Raw genomic sequence first — 24520 nt, 5'->3', positions numbered from 1 at the left:
TTGAGGACATATTGGAAATTAAATCAGTACAATGTCCACTTAGGACTAACCATACACCAGAATAATTACTTAACTACAATGATTCTAAACTCCAGTTATTAATAAGCTTCTAAACTCACTAAATTCAGGTTTTGTTCTTATTTAAAGAACGCCTGGCTTGTATATTTAGGAAAATTTTATTAACAAAACTTAAGGCAAATGAGGCACAACTAGGGCTGTTTGTACATTATTATTTAGAACGACAGTATGATGTAAATGAAAATTATATTTTTATCTATTGGCCCTGAATAAACTTTTTTTTTCATTGTATGCACAGTGACAGTGTGTTTCAAATAGTTTCATAGTCATGAGGCAAAAACGCATTCACAATATTCCGTTTAAGTTTATCATTCAGCGTTACCATTCTGCATTTTTTGTTTCTGATCTCTGTGTGCATTTGTTATATATATTATTTTAAAATTCCATTATACATCAGTTTTCATTTCATTCCTAATTTCCTTTGTAGTGTGTAAGATAATGTATCAATTTCTTGCCTGGTCCCTATTATTTTAATATTTGATTATATGATGTCTGTATTTTCTACTAGATTATTTAATTTAGGCATTTGGTGCATTTGATGTCTAGGCACAACAAACTGCAAAACTCTTCTCTTTCATATACCCATATAATTTGTATGTGCGTTCGTTCAGATGTTGTTTATTCATTTAGTCCATAATATTATAAATAGTGCTGACGGGTCTTCAAGGTAATGGTTGTTAGGCCATTTTAGATATCCAAGTGGCATCGTTTTCATTAAGAACCAACTGCAAAAAAACATACGACGTTATGAGTGAAAATCCAATGTCAATACAAATGTCCGCCTAGGATGAGTAGTGACAGTAATATGGCTTTCTCTAACTGCTACGCACTGACACAAACAGTTGTTTTCTTCGACATGATTCTGCAAAATTCCATCATATTTATTGTGTATACGAGTATGTTATTAATTAGACAAAGTCAATGTGAGGAATATGCTCAAGATTTTAACGCAGCTACGATGTAAATATAGTAACGTTACACGTGTCAATAAGTAGATGTGAACGTATCGTAAGTTCATGCCAAGTTCTAGACAAAAGTAAGCTTTAAATACATATAATGATGAGGCACAAAAGCTAAATTGGCATTTTATTTCATTTCATTATTATTGCATGGAAATGAGTACGGTATGACGTGTAAGAGGGAATTAGTTTTCGTTGGGTGGGAATAGTTTATCCTCTCGTAGCATAATGTGTTGCTTTGCTGTATGAGGGATGAATATATTTTAAGGACTGTACGGCTCGGCAAACGGTGATCTTAGGTTTGACGAAAATCTTTGAAATATTGATTGAACAGCGCAATTCTTGCTATTGATTCTCACAGAGAAACTCGTCACGATACTGTACTTGAAATCTAATAACCATCGAATCATAAATCAATTCATGTTTTGTGAATTAAACATAACATTTGATCCTGCCTCGTCATAGCTTCACAGCAACCGTGTGATATATGTTTCAGAATTTGATGAATATGTATTACTTCTGTACAAAATGTGCATATTTCAAGAAACAAACCAAATACTGAATTCGTGATTGTGTCATTTACAATTAACAAAGTTTGATAAAAGTGGAAACAAAACTTTTGCGGAGATTCTTAGAATTTAAGAATCTATTTTCAAATTATTTGTTCCTGTCACAAATGTTACACGACAAAATCAAAACAACTGCATGCCAGTAGCATAGGTTATCAACTGTATTGATCATTCTAGCAAACTACAGATGTCTACCTAATTATATTGTACAAGTCGTACAAATAAAGCACGAAAACAATCTCCTCAGAGTTTTGTGAATTTTGAAAAACACTTTAAAAAGCTGATGCAGGCTTAGGATCCTGACTTAAATCGACGTATTACGCATAGATTGAATATGCGCTTTGAATCTTAATAAAAAAATATAATTTTGATACTGTATCTATTAAACATTAGTCATCTTCGATCGCGCCAATAGCCAAAGTAAGTAAGACCAAAAACGTTTTAAGCAAAGCAGCAATGTAGTACGAAATGTTAAAACTGAGAAACATATGCTGAAAGTTAAAATTTCATAAATGCAAGTATTGGCGATGAAAAATGCAAGCGCAAATGAAGAATTATGCATTTTAGCCATCCACATTGACATTGTTTGCAACTAACAACAAATACTATAGAACGCGTATCCCTCTTATTTATCGTACGATTCAGCTTACTAATCTTAGACGAATACAGTCAAATACGACGCGGGAAAGATGCACATTATGGAGTAATATTCTAATTCAATTAACTGGCCTAAATTTGTTTGTCATTTCAGAATGCTTTATTAAGATATGACATGTTTTATATATCATATATCAGATGTCTGCAGGTCACTCGGTGTGATACTTTTTCAAACATATAAAATGATTAGAAGATATGACTAAAGGAATTAACAATAACGATATATAACTGAATTCAATATAAAACAAAATTTTTGAAGAGCTTTACTCAGTAATTATGTTTATATTTGCAATATGTTAGAGAAATATATTGTTTGTAAACAACTTCACCGATCTTGTCATAAAAATATTTTTATCATTGACATTATATATGCCATGGTCATTCCTAGTTGTGCCTTGTTCATCATGACCAATGCTATGTATCCATATAGGAACAATGCTGAATGATTGTATCCACTTTCAACCATGCAAAATGCTACGCATTATTCAATAAACATATCCAATACAGTGTATTAAGAATGATATTCGCCTAAATTGGATAAAAGAAGATGCGAAACAACACGTGACATTTAGAAGTATGCATATGTATATGATTCCTTTATAACCGTACCCAATGTTATGTATTCAATAATAACCATGACCAATGTTATGTAGTCATGGGACCGCTCCTGTGGCGTAAGTGGTTACGTTTATGATGATGAGTCTCTAGGTGTTTTACATTAAATAACCGAACGAAAGCTACACCCACAGTTACTGTGTCCAATACAATGGTATTAAGTGAAAATTTAAGAGAGAATTACAGTATTATGAACTAAATCCCAGATAATCTCAAATGTTCTACCACAAGTGTGCATGAATACCAATAGTCTTTAATATCCTGATATACCACAATGATTCATTCCGGAAATTCTTTTGATGAAGTTTTAATAACGTGTTTATCCAAAGTAAATGAATTATATTAAAAAATCCCATCTCAAATGATGTATATATACAGATGTAAACTCTGATAACATAAGGATTCCACGGACTGATCTACTAAATAGGAATCAATTCATTATGTATACAGAGCTTCTCTTAACCTGAAACGTACTATAATTGAAGACTACTCTGCGAAAAAACTGAAACTAACAATAAATAAAGCTAACACTGAATTCTTGCTATGTAAACATCTTGTTTACGACTTACATACATGAATATAAAAATAGCTATGTAAACATATTGTTTACAAATGACCATTTTCTTAAAGTTCAGTTTTCAGTCATGGGGAAGCGTTAAGCACATTATACATAACCCAACCCAAAAATATATTTGAATACTTAGAGTACTTTTTAGGTCACAAGTTCATATAGTACCCTTCAATATTCATTAAGCAACTTATTTTGTGAAAAGTAATGCCAGTGAACCGTTACAGCCTGAAACAATTATATTTTCACTAGATGTAACATATCTGTATGCATTCATGTAAAAGAGCATCGAACACAATGCCTTTCAATACGCCAAAAATCGTGAGCTTAATGAAAAGAATTACTTCCAGATAAACGGAACAGCCATGGTGGTTTAGATGCTCCCCTCTTGCATAAATATATGCATGGGTCAATTCAAAAGCCAACATCCAGACTCTGTACGCCATAAACGATACTAGTGGGTACGTTTCGTTGATGACGTGAAATGACATCGAAAGATGTGATAAGAAAAATAGACCAATATGTTATACATATCAATATTTAATATTATTCGATCATATTTGCTGATCACATAGTTTATATAAAAGACTAAAATTATCAATAACACACATCACACGGACATTTATTCCAAACCGACTGACAAACATAAATACCTTCTTCCATTCAGTGGCCACTCAAAGCACTGCACTGTAACATCCCACGTAGACTGATACTTATTATAAGGCGACATTGCTCTGATGAGACAAATTTTAATGTGATGTGGCAAGAACTGACCCAACATCTAAAAACGATGGGCTACAATAAATATATAACAATGAAAGTGATGCATAATGCATAACGCCAAACAAATAAACCATGATGACCCCAGCAAATACAATGGAAAATTAACCATGGAAAGAATGACATACCAGCACATGAAGAAAACTAACACATTTTCAAGCACATTAACAAGGAAAACGCTTCATATTCCCAATCATAATATGACACGACAAGGGGTGTACGGGAGTGTATTGGAGTGGTAGGACCGCTGATGGAAAACAGTCGTGAGTCTTCAGGTGTAGAGCGTCCACCTTTGGTCCCCACATGCATTCAACTCTCATATGTGGCTCCAAGAAGCCATAACATTTAGAGTAACCACATCCAGGAAAACCGCTTTGACTGGCAGGCTAAAGCAGGTGAGGGTAGCCGACGGGATGTTAAGTCCTCAATGAAATATGGCTTGACTACCCAAGCATTTGCATACTGGATTCGGGGGATTGCGATATCTACTTTGAAAGGCATACAGGCTATTTCCAGCAACGCTTTGTGGAGCGCTTAGAGCATGACGAGACATGTAGTTATCCCTAGTCATCCACTGAATCCGAGTCTATCTCCAGCCGTCTTGACCTTATCTTGCCACTGGATCAATATGGTATTGGACGAGAGAGTGATGCAGATGCGCAACTATTTCTCTTTTAAAGAGGTCATCGCACTAGTAACTTGGTCACTAGTGGTCATAACATAAAAACATAACATCTGATCTGACTCATCACATGAAATTAAATTAGATTCCAATATGTTTCAGAAACGCATACATTAAATATTATAATGAATTTCCACAAGGTCAGGCTGGCAAACATCCATACTGTGAAAATGATCCCAGTGGCGGAATATCTATCTTCTCCAGTCCATACTTTCGATGGTGTAATCATGGCTTTGATTACCTATCAATCAAAATGGAGCATAAATATGATGCAATCCTAAGAATCCTATTAGATTCGGTGGCTGAGTACATTCAAACTCAGTGTCTTAAATTAGAAAAAATTAAAATGGCACAGGTACAAAATAAATAACAGGTTACCAAATCACATTCTCCTGATTGGTCTTAATTTTTATTTCAAAAAAAAAACTTGTTTAAGCTATTAAGTAGTACAAACTGAACTTTGCTAAAGGTCACGAATGCATGCAACTTTTAACACACAGCTAGGTCAGCGAAATAATACATCACTGACAAAATATTACATCCGGGATGTATACTTTTGTAAACGGAGCAAATACATAATTGCTTACATTCTAACACCTTCAATTGGGATCAGTTATTTTAGCCTCTCATGCTTTGCTAGGACCAATCTATAACACTAGAAGAGACCCCAAGCATATATAATACTAACGGATGGGGGTTCTGAGCCACTTTAACAAAGGGGGTGTTCTTGTAAACTTCGACGAATAAGAAGTATGTGGCAAAAGAGTGAGGCGCCTATTGGTTTCAACAACCTCCATTTCTCAACGTTCTTTCTTTAGGCTTTACACTTGAGACACGAGTCCATGATACTACATACTATGTATTTTTAGATCTAAAGGTCTTATCGGAGTATTTTTCTTCAAGTCATCCATAGGGAGTAATCGGTGCAGTACCAATCACACTTGTTATCGCCGACGTTTCGAAGTTGTAAGGAGTTATACACAGCTCATTTGTGTGATGAACGAATATATAACGCAAAATCGTCGGGAGGAGGCTAACCCAATGAATAGACACCCTGCACATTGCCAGAATGAGGATCGTTGGAGATTGCGACCCACAGAGTGCCCTGTCCATCGTGATAATTTTGCAGGTTAATGACGCCGCTTTCCTCTACTTGGGAATCCATTCTTTAGAAAAGATGCCCCTGAAAGTTGCTTAAAAGCTTTATTTCTCAGACCCTTCAACCTAGTTATTCACAGAAGCTGAAGCCCACCTTCCGATGCAGAGCAGCCCTCGCAGTATAGTTGCAGCTAGCGCTTCTTACATAGGTTCGATAAACCCTCCTTGCTGGACATATATGATAGGTTAAGTAAGACAGAGATCGCTTGTCGATGTATCAACATGAGTTTATCAGTGTAAGCGAGACAGGTCATTTGTGTGTGATGGTTACATCAACGATTTTGTCTGCTATTGTGTCAGCGTGACTTCAATTGTAACGTACGATATGACTTTATATCAAATATATGTTTCCTTTTTGGTAGTTTTTTTTTTTTTGGTGTGGCCTAGACAAAGGCTCGTCATCGCACTCCGTTTGAAAGGGTCGCTATTTGATTAGCTCCTGCGATGTTTCCTGTAGCTACTGATAGTTCTGAAAGCGCTAGGACAGAAGTAAAAAACTTAGGAGCCATGGTTTCACAAAAAAAATGATGCCGAAGGCGATGAGCCTCCGTCTTGCGGTCAGTTAGATATCTTAATTCTCTGCATCGTTGGGAAATAGTTTTTTTTTATACAAGGATGTTCATTTTTCCATTCAGGACAACATCATGAATCTCTCAGAGGTGACCAGCAAGGAGCAGGAGCAATCTTCGCCAGCTGCCGAAGCGACTGTCCATCGGAATTCGATGTCAGCAGAGGAATCATTGAGACGTTCGGTATATTTAGAAACATCGAAGTGGAATATAGAATACAAGTTAGCTATATAATCCAGTGAGATCTGCGTGACAATATCCACGTCTTCGTATTTCCATCAAATACAAATATCCATCTAGGATCTATGTATGTATGTATGTATGTATGTATGTATGTATGTATGAATGTATGTATGCATGCATGCTTGTATGTATGTATGTATGTATGTATGTATGTATATATGTATGTATGTATGTATGTATGTATGTATGCATGCATGCATGTATCTATGTATGAATGTATCCATGAATGAAATAATGTTTGCATGTATATATCTTTGTATATTTGTATGTACATGTCTATGTATGCATGTATCTGCCAATGTGTATGTATGTATGTATGTATGTATGTATGTATGTATGCATGCATGTAATGTTGGATGTATGTATGTATGTATGTATGTATGTATGTATGCAGGTGTGTATGTATGCATGTATTTATGTATGGATATATGTATGTTTGTATCAATGTATGTATATATATATATATATATATATATATATATATATATATATATATATATATATATATATATATATATATATATATATATATATATATATATATATATATGTGTGTGTGTGTGTGTGTGTGTGTGTGTGTGTGTGTGTGTGTGTGTGTGTGTGTCTTTATCATTTGGATTCTTCACGTAGCTTTAAAAATATTCAGTCATATCACTACGATGTATACAGTGAAACAATATATAGTGATATCTTGCACTGAGGCATCATCCCGCTGACATTTGGCATGATGTCCCACCCAGTCACATTATCCTGACACCCGACCATCCCGTCCTAACACTAATTTCTTATTGCTGAGCGCTAAGCGAGGCAGCTGTACGTACCATTTTTGGAAGTCTTTGATATGACTAGACCGGGGATCGAACCCACCACTTACCCCATCCGTGTGTATGTAAGTATATATGTATGTAGATAGGTGTGTATGTATGTAGGTAGGTATGCAGGTATATAGGTATGTAAGTATGGATATATGTATGTATGGATGGATGTATGGATGTATTTACGTACGTGCGTACGTAGGCAAGCACGCAACGCATGCACGCATGTTTGCACGCAGGTATGTATGTATGTATGTATGTATGTATGTATGTATGTATGTATGTATGTATATATGCATATATGTAAGTAATATGTATGTATTTATGCATTCATGAATTAATGTATTTGTCATTTTGTATTCACGTATATATGTATGTATGCATGTATTTATGTATGTATGTATGTATGGATGGATGTATGTATGTATGTATTTATGTATGGATGGATGGATGGATGGAAGGAGGTATGTATGTATGTATGTATGTATGTATGTATTCACTTTGCAAATAATTATATATGTGTGCATTGAGGCTGGTTTGTTTAATACCGTATTAAGGTACGTAGCGATAAAGAAGATGATTATATTTTCAGTGACGAATACGGTGGTTGAAAGTGTTGCTTCCCATTAGAAAACTTACATTCCATGTGACACCTAAATTAATTTTTTTCTCCATTAATGAGCCAGGTTATATATTGCACGCTAAATCCGCAAGTCTTAATAGGTGAATCCTTACAAGAAGAAAATTAGGACGTGCCTCTGTTCTTATATTGTGTTGACTTTAACATTATATATTGTTTTATTTTCTTGTGTATATGTTTAAGTTTAAGTCTGGCATACTTTGCCTGATATACGTTACCTCTTATAATAACATTTCGGAAAGGTTTCTCCTGTTGAAGTCTGTGGAAATTTTCAGCAGTTTTGAGTTGCTTGTGATTTTTATTTGCTGTTCTTAACGCATATTTTGAATGCCTCTATGTTTACTTCTGCTTTCTATGTCATGCATTTGTTTATTGTCATTCAATATTTTTATAATCATGCTGTTTATATTCCACTTTAGGGCGATTTACCATTAATAATTAGTTTTATGAAAGAATAAAATTTAGTTTGCAGGCTGATATGACTTGATCGAGTGTTTTTTCTTCATTCGACTTCTGCACTCAATTAAGCATAAGATGTTTCACTTTAATTATATGTATGATAATGTACTGTGTTGTTAAAATTATTGCATTTACTTTAGACAATTACAATAGTTCGAAGCATAATTTGCTTATGCTAATTGCGCATGCAATGATTTTATTGATTTAAAATTTGAATATTAGTTATTAATTGAAATTTTCTATCTGCAATAAATATATTTGTATGCACCAGTCAGAGACTTTAATATTGGTAAATATATTAAATAAGTATATCCCTGCTTATGTACTGTCCGTAACGTTTGTTTGAACATCAATTCATGTTGACGTTTTAATCGATTTTTGAAATGACTGTTCAAATACGATTTATATGACCTTTCAAGCTTTTAAATGTTGTGTGTGGTGCTTAGTTTTGCCACCATAAGTTTCCTAATGTAGGTGTAAACTTGTCAGCACGATAAATGAACAAGATTTAAGGCTTCTCATTTGAGGTCATTATTATGTGGAACACACGGATGTTATTGTGTTACTATCAGTTACCATACTGTGCAATCATCTTTTATCAAGAAAACTGAAGTGCATTGTTTACCGAAGTCTAACTTACTACTGTTAATTCACTTGTCTTATTAGACTGGATTATATTGCATAGCTTTTGAAGATATAACTTTTATTTGTAGTCATGATATTAATATTCAGTTCTGAAAAGTTTCTCAAGTATAAATTCCTAACTGGCATTGACAACGTAGATTTCATTATATGCAATTTTCATGACCAGACTACATACGTAAACGCCCTTAAAGACCATAATCAGTAGCATGTATGTATGTATGTATGTATGTATATATGTATGTATTATGTATGTATGTATGTATGTATGTATATATGTATTTATGTATGTATGTATAAATGTATGTATCTGAAACAAAACTACAAGAACATCAAGAAGCATAAGTTGAATAGACAGAAGAAAATTAAGATCTTTTTAAACCTTTTCCAAAGGCTACTTAGAAAGTTGCAGACGTTATTGCGAGTCTTCTTCCGGCATTAAAACAAACAGCTGAGCAAACTTAAAATATAACAAGAAGAAATGGACAAAAAAGATTTTAAGAGATCAAACAGCTGGAATATCTGCTACTCAGCCTCATGGCATGGAAGAAGAGACACTTGAATGTATTAGTGAAAAAAACATTTGAACCAAAACTAAAAGCTAAAGAAAGGAATGAAAATGCTGCCTTGATTAAAAAATGTAGAGAACGTGTTGTTGAAAGATATTAATGTTAAGGAGGAAAATTTACCTAATACGGCGATGGTAGGTTTTCTTTTTAAAAAGGCATGCTTTGAAAACCTGAGTCTGCTGATGTAAATGTTGATAATATTTTAAAATGGATATATGGAATATATTATAACAAATGATTGGCTAGAGATGATGACACAATATATTATCGATATGTTACAGAGATAAAATGATTGCATACAGATTCACCAAAACAGCAACCTCCTAAACATGTACCTAAAAAGCCCAAATGCAACCTAAGCTTGATGTTTCTCTTCAGGGAAGATTGACGATTAAAGGTTTTAATGCTATCTCGAATGCAAAATCAAACGAAGAAGTTTATGATATTGCTTCAAGTCGTCTAAGTATAGGCAAATATGTAAAAACGAAATATGTTGATTCCTGGACACAAAAAAAGATTATTGGGTTAGAGATGTATTTCTTGAATATGGTAATAAGATTCTCTCAAATATAATGATCCTGATTTTCAAAAATTTAAAGAAGTGAGAAAAAGTGAACAACCTAAATATCTACAACTTATAACTGAAACTCAACCACAACAACCTCTTCAACCTCTTCAAATTCCTCAATAACTTCCTCAACCTCCTTAAATTTCTCAACAACCTCCTCAACAACGACAACAAGGAAAACTACTTACTAAATCTGAAACTCCTTTACATTCTAGTGTTGAAAGTGCTACAGATTAGTACACATTTGAAGGATTAAATGTTATCAGGGTTGCAGTTTTATCTGAAACGTACGATATTGCTTCAAAATATGATGAAATAAATAAATATTTCAAACCTGAATAAAGGTCTTTCACAAAAGCTGATTGGATTAAAAATAGATATATTTAGTAAGCTTATGTGAATCTGCAGATAGTGAAAAAAATCCATCAATCTTTCATGATAATGTGAGAAAATGAGAAGAAATATTCGGAAAACTAGAACCGAAAACCGGAAGTAGAATATGAATGTGTCATGACCGTGTTCTCGCCGATGTTGACCCATTAGAAATTTTGATCGGAAGATAACGCGCAGGAAATAATTTACCTGAAACTAATAATGAAATATCTGATATTTGTTATAGATTATTTACAGGCAGTGTTATGGATATGTTCTTTCATTAATGAAATTAATGATGATTATCACACCGACTGAAAACAACTAATTAATCAGCATGTAATTTAAAGATGATTGCACACAATGCTCAAAGTGTCCTATAATAGTTAGGGTAGTAAATTCGGGATTGCCAACGAACAAAACGATTTACCGAGATGAACTTAGTGATGTCGTTATAGGTTTATTCAGAAGGAAGGCACCAAAAGCAATACAGATTTCATAACAATTAGGGATGATAGCTATTGAAACTATTCAAGATAAAGCATTAAGTTCTGTTGACAATGTCGCCGGTAAAGCATTCTCAGCAAGTAAAGAAATAATAGCTCAATAATTTCTAACAAAACCAGAGTCAGTAATATTACTCAGTACTGACATTATGCCTGCAAATATCAGTAAAATAATAAATCAAGCTGCAAATACAAAATTTGTAGATGTGGATGATAAAGAAAAATTAGCAAAGTTGACTAATGTAATTGTGCCGAGAAATACAAGTTTTATTTCAGGAAGTGGTCTTCGTGTCAGACAAAGATAGTTATACTAAAATGTTCAAGCGTATAACCGGCCCAGCGCTTGATATCGACGCTCCAATTCTCAAGGATGAATCTGCGATTATCAATATTATTTTTTATGACGCACGTATGCCAAATCAACGTGGACGAATCGAATTACAAGTTCAAGATATAAGCAGATATTTCTTACCTCCTCAATCATTTAAAGAAGTAGCAGGAGAACGTTTAAAAACAGATAAAACAGAATATGCAGCTGATGATAATGTTTGTTTTGTTAATAATGATATTATGGCGTTGTTCGATAGCGCTACGTATATGACTGACGGAAGAAATATTGAAACAATTCAAAACAGACGTTGATGCTGTCATGATATTGTGGCTTGGTGTGACTTGGTGCAATATGTCTGCGTCATGATACCCCAGTACTAGACCTCACTATAAACTGCCGTATATACATACATACATTTTTTGAACACGGAGGGAATATATACGTGCATATAATTATTTGCTTAACCTATGGAATCATGTGATACAACATATGAATTATATCAATAATACGCAGCGGTAGAAAAAAAGAACACTTGATGTTATGAGTCTCTCTTTACAGGATATAACCTGCTCAAAAAGATTTAAGGCTAAATATAGTACACTACATGATGAATTCCCGACATTTCTCTTGCTTAAAGAAAGGGATTTATTAACACAGTATAAGTTTCCACTTGACCGTACTATACCAATGTACGGATATAGTATCTATTCTAGGCGAAAATATTGTCATGCGTTGAAGCCATTTTATGTCGTAGTAAGTCATTTTAAATGTATTATTGTATTCTCCTTTCAAAACTGTTCTGGTACTTGGTTGTTTCGTGGGTTATAGTTGCACCGGCATAGCCTGAAAATTCCTACCCTCTGGACAACATTACATGATAACAGTTTAAATGTCAGAATGATATAGTATTATGATATTCTTCTCCGGTACAACAGCTATAGCAAATTCTGAGCACAAGTTGTACAAACAGTAATTTATGGGTCTTCAAGTTGTCTCTATGAAAAATAAAAATTGTAATGACTGTATTATTACTTTTGTCACGATTAGCGTGAACTTATCTCTAACACCTAACATTTCTTACTAAATGGCAACATTTATATAAGCAAGACCGCGACAAGACTGAAATATAATAATAATAATAATAATAATAATAATAATAATAATAATAATAATAACAATAATAATAATAATAGTAATACTGATAATAATAACAATAGCATGAACAATAACAACGTCAACCACAGTTACCTCAATTCTACTAGTACTAAAATTATGGCATTCTCATTTCTTTGTAATACAGTCAGTTCAAGTGGGTATGCAGTAGGATTATCCGGTCTCTTTCCCTAAATCCTACACTCAAGTTAGCATTAGTCGTATTCCTAAAGTATGCCCACACTTCGATCCAACCAATTTTATTGTTTGTCATAATATAAAGCGCGATTGGCCATTCAGTCATACATTCCTCTTCGTTCGCCTTTTCTAGGTACATGAATTTCACTACCCATGCAATTGTATTAATGACAGAAATGTATTATTAAATAAGAACCCATTAAACAAATCGCAGTAATTACGCAAGAATCGATAAGAAGAAACGTCTTGAATATCTTCCTTTTGTATACAACATTTCTTTTGTGTGAATGCAAGGTACCATGAGGTCGAGTACATTTGGAGGCAAATTTGTTTCTAGTTCGCTTTCATAATAGTATTAATGTGAAATACTCGATGTACGGAACGTACTTGGTTATATTGACATATAGAATTACGCTGTTAGTACAATCTGCAAGTCGACATACAAATTAGTTCAGGAGATGCAATGGTACAGCGAATAATAGACGTCTTCTATGAAAGTCATAGTTACCACCTGTACAGCTGCACGTTCTTGTCTGACCATTTGCTATGAACTCTTAAATGAAGAAAGAAGAAAGTAACATATTCTAAGATCATATTCATTGCTATGGGGACGTTCCGATCAGCACCATCTTCATGCAGAACAAAATGATTTTCAATAACACTCTGAAAAAGAAGCTACCATGTCGAAACAAGATCTTGCGGAAGACTAAAATAAAAGAGATAAGTAGTATTTTATGTTGTGCCTATATGATCCTCTGTTTAGTAGGACTAGCCTCCGACGTCAATTTTTGTTAAACAAAGTTTTCCCAAATTCTGAAGAATATAATATTGACAAGCACAGCAAATATTTTTCCGCAATAGAAAGTTCCTAAAGATGCAATATTTTCAAAACCAGCATTTTGCATTCCATTTGAAACTTCATATCCATTGCACCGTAAATAAATGGATTTACCATGAAGTTGATCGCAAACGTTCTCCAGAAGAGCTGATACAACATCGTGCTTGTATTGTCCAGATTGTCGATGTATTCTTTGTCGGAAAACGTCAGTAGTGCCAAGGAGAGATATGGTGTGAAGCTCAACACAAAGAAGGTTGTGACAACAAAAAGAATCTTAGATACGCGTGTGATCCTGGCTCTGTCATTGTGTCTTTTGTCCATATTCCCCTTGTTTCCTTTATTTGTGTATTGTTTTGGATCTTCAGTGCCTTTTGGATCTTCTTGTTGAGCTTGATATCTTGTTGTTGCTGAACTCATTTTTACAGAGTACGTATCCGATGAAACAAAATCCACGTTTGTTTCTTTTGAATCTGATGCATCATTTGTTCCCATTAGATGTGAATTATTTCTTATTTGACGCCACACCAGTGTATAGAATAGAGACATCAATGCGGTTAAGATAATGAATGTGGAATAGATAAACATAGTGTAGCCAGTAGGAAAAGATGTATCCCTGTACATATCATCGAGAGAACACTGCATTCCTGTGATGTTTGCAATGCCTGTTTGTACGGTGCTCTTTCCATAAAGGATAAAGCTAGGAATAGAGATGATGAAACATAGGACAGCGATGATCCCAAAAATATATTTCATCGATCGTATGGAAAACTGTTTTCCGTATGGTCTGCATATCTTTCTGTATCTATCTACCGCAATCATAAATAGGACCGAAGCTGATACCATAGCATTAAAGTAAGTAAATAGACGTAGAATCTTGCAGGCCAGAATGTTCGTGAATATATATGGATGGATTAAATCAACTAGCAAAAATGGACCTCCAATCATGCAATATGTAATATCAACCACAGCAAGAAAGGTTATACAGTATCTGTATGTGGAATTACGAAGTTTGAGTGCGATAATATTAACATATAGCACGAGTGCATTGCCGATTGTTCCGACCACCATGCAAATGGAAACAAATACAATTACTGGAATTAACAATTGCACTTCTCTGTCATTCAGTTCATCCAATGTCCAGTTCTTTCCTTGTGGGATTTCCTTCAAAGGGGTGAACATTGTTGGCAAGATTGGCAGAATAAATGTATCACTTACTCTCGACAAATTTCAAGTGTCACAGCAGCGCTATTGCAATGCCTGTTTTTGCTTTTTTTGTCGTAATTATTTATCCCGAGTATTTGTGTTGCTATTCTGCTGAAAACAGGAAAACGGTAGATAAATTAATAATAATAATTGCTTATTTATGAACTGGAATAAAACTCAAATATTTCAAATAAGTCGTGTCTCTCCAGCGACAATAGTATAATCTCTTTAAGATAACGAATTCATGTCCTAGTTTTCTATTATAATCGAACTAGATTCATTTGGTCACATGCGTGCAACTTTGGGATGTCAGCATGCCTCGAAGTTTAGAAATAGACAGTTATATGCGTCAATAGGATGTCAACACTTCATTTTCGCTTTTGGTTAGTATTATAATGGCGTTTCATTTAGATATATTGCAATGCATGGGAGGGGCAAAAGCACTGGTTAAACATATACATACCTCCCAGATGACGAGCCATATTTCGATTCATTATGAATAAAAGATAACATCACACGTTTACAATATCGAAAACATGCTTGTATACATTTCTTTGTAAATGCAAATTATTAAACTAATTTTAGTGATTACACGTTTACATTACATTGATAAAAAGCATATTACATTAAGAAGGCTGAACAGTATTGCCTTTGTCTGATACTTTGTAGCTAAAGAGAAAACAAGATATTGCGATAATATGCGTGTAATTGATGAATGGTCATCTTCTTTCAAATTTCTACGTAATGGATTAAAGGCCTGATTTATTAGTCTCTTGGTTTATACATTAATTTTACTTATATGTATTTGGAGCTGCATTTTAACATAAGAAACTTAAGATTTTTTGCTTTTAAATTAAACTAAATTAAGGCAATACACCATTGGGTTGATTTATCTTTGCGTACGAACAAAATCTTGACTTATATCGCCTCATGACAGAAATTCGATTTTCTGTGAATTATAATAATACGCAGTCAAATTGTATTAATTAAAGTCATGTTAAAAATTGTTATGACATACAATCAAAAATATATCGGCTCAGCTGACACTTACCAGTACGACAGTGATATGCTTCAAAGGAATATCTTAAGAGTTCACATCTGTGTCTGTCTCACATAGAGCTGAAATGTAACAAACTGATAAGTAATATTCGTTCGTAAGAACAAGGCATGACATGAAGTCGACATTAACAAATACTGTAATATTTCTTTGCTTCTTAAATAAACCCCACAATAAACCAATATAGTTTTAACATATGAATTTATTTATACATCATGTGCGAAAATTTCAGTTTCTTATATTTTAAAGCCACATCTACCAATAATGGTCAATTCACTTACCAAATGGTATCCAATGGCGTGTACGAGTTGCAGAGCTGTGCTGTCAATAAACAGTTGCACAAATTTCCATGACTGAGATAGTAAGATATGCCAGACATATGGATTGGACAAAAATAACATAATTAATAGTGTAATACTAGAAAGTGTTGTCTCTTATGATTACATCGAATAAGGATCACCTATATAGTGTAAACTGAAACATCTTATGATTTCCGCTCCAGCGAATGAAATATTATCCCTGATGGAAGTACATGGTATATATACATATACATATATAAAGCAGTCCTGACAATCCCCTGGAACTAAGCCACATACATACGGCACAATGATTCAATTGAGAATCTGATTCTCTGTGCTATCGCCATAATTCTAATCAAAATTCTAATCGAACTAATACATTCATCAACCATCTAGATTAATATTCGTCCTCGTTCAAGCGTCTCAGCAGAGCAAGTTATTCCGTCAGAGCTATTTTTTTACACACTAAAGTCCATACCACTAGGGTCCCTTATCAATCAGAAATAAATGAACCGCTGCTTTGATGGCAACTATCCTGAATGGCATCTATCGCTGGCTCTTCAGATCGTGAAAGTTCCAGCGAATTGATTCAGTAACTAGCAGCATGCTGTGAGGAACATAATGAGGCATACGTTTACTGAAAATAATGACTCTAGCCCCCAGCCTAGGATGAAAGGAGTGCACATTTTTTGCGGATTAAATCACATGGAAAGGTGGGGACGCATCACAACATTTCAGTGGATCTGGTGTGTCCTTACGAAGGTTTGCAGAATATTTGCAATGTTATTGAATGAATTACTCGCGAAAATTATTTGGCTGCAACTTTGTTAATGTGGGCTAAGTCAGTTCATCCATTGTCCATGCGAATATACTCATATTAGACGTATCACTTTCTTTTGGTTGATGACACAATAAAGTAATAAATAAGTTATTAAGCAACAGTATGACTTTAAAAACGAGCCTACTTCAATGTTTTTCTTTCCATTGTCAATATCAATATCTCTTTCGAATATAATTTAAACGATGATATCTAATATAATCATAATTGTTTCAGCTGGGTACACACGTGGGACGTTTGTAAGTCAACCTGATTCGAAATTTAGACACCGGTGTTGTAGTTGTCAATTGGGTATGGAACATTATATGTATGCATGTGTATAGTATAGTCGTGCGGTAGCAACTTCCTATGGAGATTTTTAGTAAGGCGGCTTCACTCTGTCCCATATATCCAATCATATCATGATTGAGTATAAATAAATAATTAGCAAATGTTTATGAAAAATATAAAACAACTGGCTAGTATTTGATGACAGTTCTTAAAGATATATTCATCCGCCGCTAACTCTTTGAATAACGTAGATAAATTTTTACCAAGCTAGAAAGCAGATCAAACTCCATGATAGATGATACTGTTATAACCTAAAAGAAAACATACGTGCCTTTTTTCGGTATGAATAATAGTGTATGTCCTGCTTCTGATTAATGTGCAATCGAGCGATTTTGGTAATTGTTTGGAAGCTGATAGTTAAGCTTCGAAATTATCATTCTGTTTTAATAATGGTAAGTGTTTACATTTAAGCATTAGCTTTTCCGAAATAGGAGACTCAAGATTGTTCATATCATATTAATTCACACATGTATCACTTTTAAGTATGACATTTCATGGCTATACTTCGTCCAGCTCCAGTACATGTGCACATACTCCGCAAAATTTGGAACATTATTTGTAAAGTTGACATGTGCACAACTTTAAATAACTTGCCAATTTCAATTAATTTTACAAAAAATAGCTGAAATAAATATTAAACCATTGCTAAATGACAACATTAATCACAGTGTAGAACATAATAATATAAGGTGAAGAAGAATAAATTCAATACATCCTCCTCGGGAATTTGTTCGGTTAGATTTGGTAGGCAGGGGACATTACGGGTCATCTACTCATTACCGTTATGCCATGAAATGTGGTTAATTTGCACGTGTCAATTAACTTCATATATGTTATATGTGAAAATATTAAATATATGCTATTTAAATGCATGCTATTATCCTAGAAAATAACAAGAGTTATTGCAATTCCCAATACTGATATTGTCAATATTTAAAATGAATTGAAATGTATGTAATGTCTGGAATTATCCTTTCTCATGCGTGCTATTTTACCTTCTTTCATTAACTTTCTTTTCATGTGTTTCTTTAGTTGTTCTTATCGATTGAAATGTTTTTTTCTTAGTTTCTTCTTATGCCATTAGTGTGAGTTGCATTAACATTTATTCAGCCCCAAATTCTTCCCTATTTGACAACAAAATATGCCAGGTCTAATATTTGAAGTTTCAAACCGAATTTTGTTCGGGTATTATTGATATAAAGATTGAAGAACACACGCCTAAAAGTGCTTTAGACATTAAAGATCTGTTGGTTCATAACTCTCTTCTATATATTTATGTATCTATTCATCTATCTCTATCTCTCGTTACATCAATCTGTCTAACTCCATATTCATATGTGTGTATGTGTGTGTGTGTGTGCATGTGTCTGTCTGTTTTGTTTAAAGGAAACTTGCGTAAATAATTTTATTTCCTTCTCCTCGTGTCACAACACAGTCTGATTAGGTCAAAATATATGTTTAGAACAAAAATACAGAAAGTCTTATCTGATTCAGAAACATCATGCTCATTTCCAGATAGGCTTTAAAGTAACAATATTGATAAAATAAATCGGCCTTCATTAGCGGCAGATAAAGTTCTTTAAATATATTCTCTTAAACAGTAGAAACAATTGTTACAGAATAAAACCGTGTGGGTTTTGGATTAAATGAATAACACAAACACAGTGTGTGAAAGATGGAAATTTATTCAATGAATTAATAAAGAAAAATATCTCGTTTACAAATACAATGATTCTCTCACGCTCTCAACATAACGATTGATCCAATCACTTTACAATTACATTCACACATTAAAAATAAACTAGAAATATGAAGTCAATATGAAATATAGATTCAAGCAACCCCATGCACTGCAGATATGTTTCAAACAATAGTATGCACTTTCAGAGAGATTCACATAATCTCACGTATGGTCTATGATTAAGATTCAAATAATCTTAAGGTATTCAAATGTGTTTCAAATAATGTTATGCACTGTAAGTGAGATTCACACAATCTTCTTGAATACAACTAAGATTCAAAATAATATCATGAACATGAAAATGTACCCAATTGAAACAATAATTCTAGCAAACATATACTTCTTGATCCTTGTATAGTCGTACGATTCATAAACTGATGAGCCGCACAGTTTCACCGAGTCCATGGGTTGGCCCACACTGTTATCGGCCGCTCACACCCTTCACGGATCCACCACATGTACACTCATTCGTATACACACGTACAGACAGCATAAAGCACCCTTGAAATAGCTACGTCTTCATCCGTGGCTCCACCACATTTACAGACATACGTACATTCATGCATACGTATCGACAGCTCGCAGCTCTAAATACTCTGGAAACTCCAGACAGCTATAAACATCTTCAGATAGCTCTACACAGCTGTAATCAGCTTTAGCTGATATTTCCTCTATTCCTTCTCTCTTTGTGTTTGCATTTGCATCTGTCTCTCTCCCTCCTGTTTCTTTAATTGAAATTGTATTTCCATCTCTTCTTTCTGTCTTTATTTCCTCTTCAATTATAACTGTATTTATTTCCCTCCAGTCTATCTCTCCTATAGCAATTATATTCATTTTTGTTCTTTCTGAAGTTCAAGCTTTCTCAACGCTGATTCTGTCTTGTATTTTAATTTTAATTCCTTTACCTGTATGTCAAAGAATGACACAGACTTACTGATCGAAACCAAAGCACATTTATCCAAAACATTCTTTTCAAACAATTACTGGACCGAAATATATTTTATTTCTTGCTTCGTTAAAAAAAAAAAAAATGTTTCAGAAAAATCATCTTTTCACAAACATTATAACTGCTCCTGGATTGGACTTGAAAGAAAAATCTCCATTTTTGTTCACATTGTTTAAAAGGGCATGTTGAAAAATGATATAATGCACTTTATAAACTGTGGGAATTTAAATTTCGAAAACACACTTTTCTGGAATATTTTAGTAAATATTCAGATCTCAAGGTCGAGATTCTAATTTTCAGGTACGAGTCTTTCTCTTAAAAATGAGTAACATTAAATAGTGAAGACAACAAGCATTGTAAAATTTAAGAAATAATTTATTTTCCTAAATTTCTAAGTGAAACATAAGACATTGGAACTTATGGTGTTGCGAATTAAGTCCAAAAATAATCCAATAATTAAAACATAAGTCCTATCAATGAAAATTCCTAAGTGATTTACAGTTCGAATCGCGATGAAAATCCAAGATTTTAGGCGATGACGCCTATAGTTGTCTGCGTTATGCTGATGTGTCAAGAGCCTCTTGTTGAATTACATAAAATATTATTTCAGGTTTTGAATTCTGTATAATTTCTAGGGAATATCTTTGTCCAAGAATTATGAGTGTACTTTTGTATTTCCAAGGAAAACAGTCAATTTAATTCAATAATTTGAAGAAAATAAAACTTAATCTAAAATTGGACACAACATGAAAGAACTTGACGTCACAAGTGTTCATGCACGACTGATAATGTTGTATCATAACATGTTACATAACTATCTAAAACGAAAATCAGATTCCCGGATGGAGATCAAGAGTTCATCCCTCTGCAAAGAATATAAGTTTGTTACATGATAAATAATGCGTCATCTAGGTATGACCTTGGCTTAACTTAATGATTCTTTCTGTGGAAAAAATATGAAGTTGTTTACCAAAAATGTCACTAATTTTGGAACAAGGTTAGAAACTGGTTACAATGTTTCAATTATTTTTTTTCAAATGAAAATAAAATTAAAAAGTCAGTCAGGACAAACATAACTTAACCCTGTTCTGGACAATATCAAGTCCAATAAATAATATTACATTACAATAGCATGTAATGGAATAAAAAATAAATAAATCTAACAGGCAAGCAATTAAATTAAATATCCATAACAATACCAATACCAATGTTCCTTTTCTTTCAAATCATATTAACAACATTCGCACACAGTACAAATGATTTTTTAGGGTGTTTTTCGAATGATTTTGTAGTTTTCCATCGAAGGATTTTTATTAGTCAGAACTGACAAAACATCACACTGGTTAGAAAACCGAGGACAAAGCTAATTTATTTTTTGGATACACGTTTTCTCTTTGATGACGAGGAGGCTGGTGTTCACTTCATTTTGGTGAACAAAATGTATTAAAGTTAATTAACTCACGTTCTTTTTCATATAGGAATTCGTATCCACTAAATGTCAGTGTGACACATGAACTTCGCTATGGGCAGCAAACAATGATGATGTGTTTTTAATGGATTCAATCATAACAGTTTCTGTTTTGGATAAATCCATTGAACTTTATAACTCAACTGTTCTGTCTTGTACGTTTGTTTTGGGTGATGGCAGCGTCATCGAGCTACGTGGATTTCTAGAGTACGTACTCGTCCTAGCAACAGTATTTCACTTACTGGTAGATTTGTTACCTGTGATCTTTCTTATTAGGACTTTCTTTTTCTTTCGTGAACTTGCTGCTCCATCATTTTACCTTTCAGTCTCCAGTCGTCTTTTGGGGTCCCTGACTGTTTTCTTTCTTTTACCTTACTTCTTAGGAACCCATTTCAAAAGGGAACAAAGAATGGCTCATCCTAAAGAGCAACTTCCACCAGGTTTCAAAACTTTTTTAATAGATTTTTGTTATTAAAATACCGATTTTTGGTGAACGCTACGTTAAGTCTTGGATAAAATCGTTTGGTAAAATGAGGCGTGTTTAAAATTATTCATTGTAATTGACTTTCTGTCACAAAACGTCACTGTTTCAGACCGACGTCAAATAAATGGACACGAACTTTTGCATATGACTCGTTATTAATGTCATACAATGCACGAGGTCGTGATGAATATTGTGTTGCAAGAAAAGATTTGCAGGGTGATTTCAGGTTCTTTTCCTCAGATAGGCATCAGAGGTGAGATGTACATGTCATGTCCTTCCCCTTGACACCAATACTGACAATGAAACAAATTGGTGCGAAATTTCAAATAATCTTGAGTGATCGATTTTAACAAACAAAAATGTATATGCATTAGCTGTTTGAATAGCTTCGCCATACGCATAAATCAATCAAGGCGTTACTAGATTTTTCTCTAGTACTTGCTCTTTAGATATACCTCTTGTACATTTAAACACTACTGCATAAAAGACATTGAGACTGATATTACGATGGGCCTTACGTCTGTGAACTAAAGCTTGAGTTTTTCATATAATAATGTCGTTACAATAATATTTTTTCTTGTAAATAAACTTTAATTTCGTCTGTGTTTTCTCCTACCATTTGTTCAAAGATGACAATATCTGTATGACGAATATGTAGTCTTGGCCACAAGATAGGAATACAATTGCGATCAAAGGAAAGTTGTTTGTCATGGTTTAACACATTCGGATTTTGCTGAACTACCCAGTCATGTAATCAACATATAAGCTCTATATAAGATGAAAGTACACCGAATTTTGATGATATAACGTTTCGTCAATCACTTTGACAGTGGTCAAGGCATAACTATGGTGTTGAGATTACCATCACCGACATACGACATTTTGTAGACTTAATACACGTTTAATGTTTTCAGCAAATGCGTAACCTAAACAAACACATTTACATTTCCATAATTACAACACAAACATTCATAAAGTATAAATGACTCACTACATCTGTGTAGCGCACAGACAAATCAACCAAAAAGCATATCAGCAATTAAGTGTGCAATAATCTTGCTATGTATGTGTGTAATTAATTATGTTCTAGTACATGTGGAATTCAGTGTCTCTTATTTATGCAGGAATAGTTTGTCTTCCTTATTATGTTCTGTGTTGGACTCATAGCATATTTTACTTTGCTTCACAAGATGCTCACTTCTTGAAATGGTTCAAAGTTGACTTCTTTTCTTGGATTAGTGAAACACAACGTCTTTTGACATAATCTGTCATTTCGTGCAAACAAACGTCAAAGACAACGACTTTAGAGACACATCGATCCAATCGTATAGGTAGATGCATGGCATCATTTTTGTTAGCAAAGCAGATTTCTCTATTAGATCGTTAAGGCACACCAGAATCATCGCTTTGAATGTTAATAGAAAAGCGGCAAGGTCGTGCTTCATAAATGACTGGAACTAAGTTTGTTCTTACGGTAAAATCTTGTGGTTTGGAAGTCAGACTCGTTTTTGGTACATAGGTTGAATCTTTTTGTAGATGTTGACTGACGATTTTGGTGGCGTTGCAAACGTACCCTAACATTTTGTGTTGTTCCAATGCTTCCATCCGGCAAGTCGTGATCTTTTCCGGACTGTAAAGTTTCCTTTTAGATATCAAAGTTGTCTTCTTGACTAACTACATATCAGAGTGTCAGTCTTTCGACATTGCATTTGACAATTTTGTCACCCAGCCAGTGTTTGTCTAGTTATTGCTATGTTTGATGGCCGCCGCGTGCAAAACTAACAATAGGTACTCTTCATTGCTCGTCCCTGGTGACATTTTAATAATTGGTGAGAGTCCAAAATTATATCATTTCATTCTCATTGACAAAATCAAATATTAACGGATGCTTCTTACGTGCTTTAAAGGTTTATTCTTAAAAGCAACCAGTCGGAAGTAGATACCTCAATCTGACAAGTATTTCATACTGGTAATATCGCAAGTTGTGTTATGACTTCCGACAAACAATTTAACAGGAAATTAGTAAACGATCATCTTATACTACTTATATAGACAAACTTCAAAAACATAATATATACATTGTATGTATGTGTGCATGCATGCATGCATGCATGTATGTATGTATGTATGTATGTATGTATGTATGTATGCATGTATGTATGCATGTATGTATGTTATTTACGTGC

General features: G+C 33.8%; 1 protein-coding gene across 1 annotated transcript; it reads right to left on the bottom strand.

Moving 5' to 3' along the window:
• Positions 1-11390: 11390 nt before the first annotated feature.
• On the bottom strand, positions 11391-17520 carry LOC149784256 (rhodopsin, GQ-coupled-like). The gene is made up of 3 exons (XM_089932291.1): positions 16510-17520; positions 16223-16290; positions 11391-15282 (listed from the first exon to the last, which is right to left on the bottom strand). Exon 3 carries the CDS (start codon positions 15145-15147, stop codon positions 13999-14001), a length of 1149 nt encoding a protein of 382 aa, XP_089788417.1. The 5' UTR covers positions 15148-15282; positions 16223-16290; positions 16510-17520; the 3' UTR covers positions 11391-13998.
• Positions 17521-24520: the final 7000 nt, after the last annotated feature.

The sequence above is a fragment of the Sinohyriopsis cumingii genome, chromosome 14 (assembly GCF_028554795.1).
Source record: "Sinohyriopsis cumingii isolate HCF-2022 chromosome 14, ASM2855479v2, whole genome shotgun sequence".
NCBI lineage: Eukaryota > Metazoa > Mollusca > Bivalvia > Unionida > Unionidae > Sinohyriopsis > Sinohyriopsis cumingii.
This window is presented reverse-complemented; position numbering and strand designations above follow the sequence as displayed.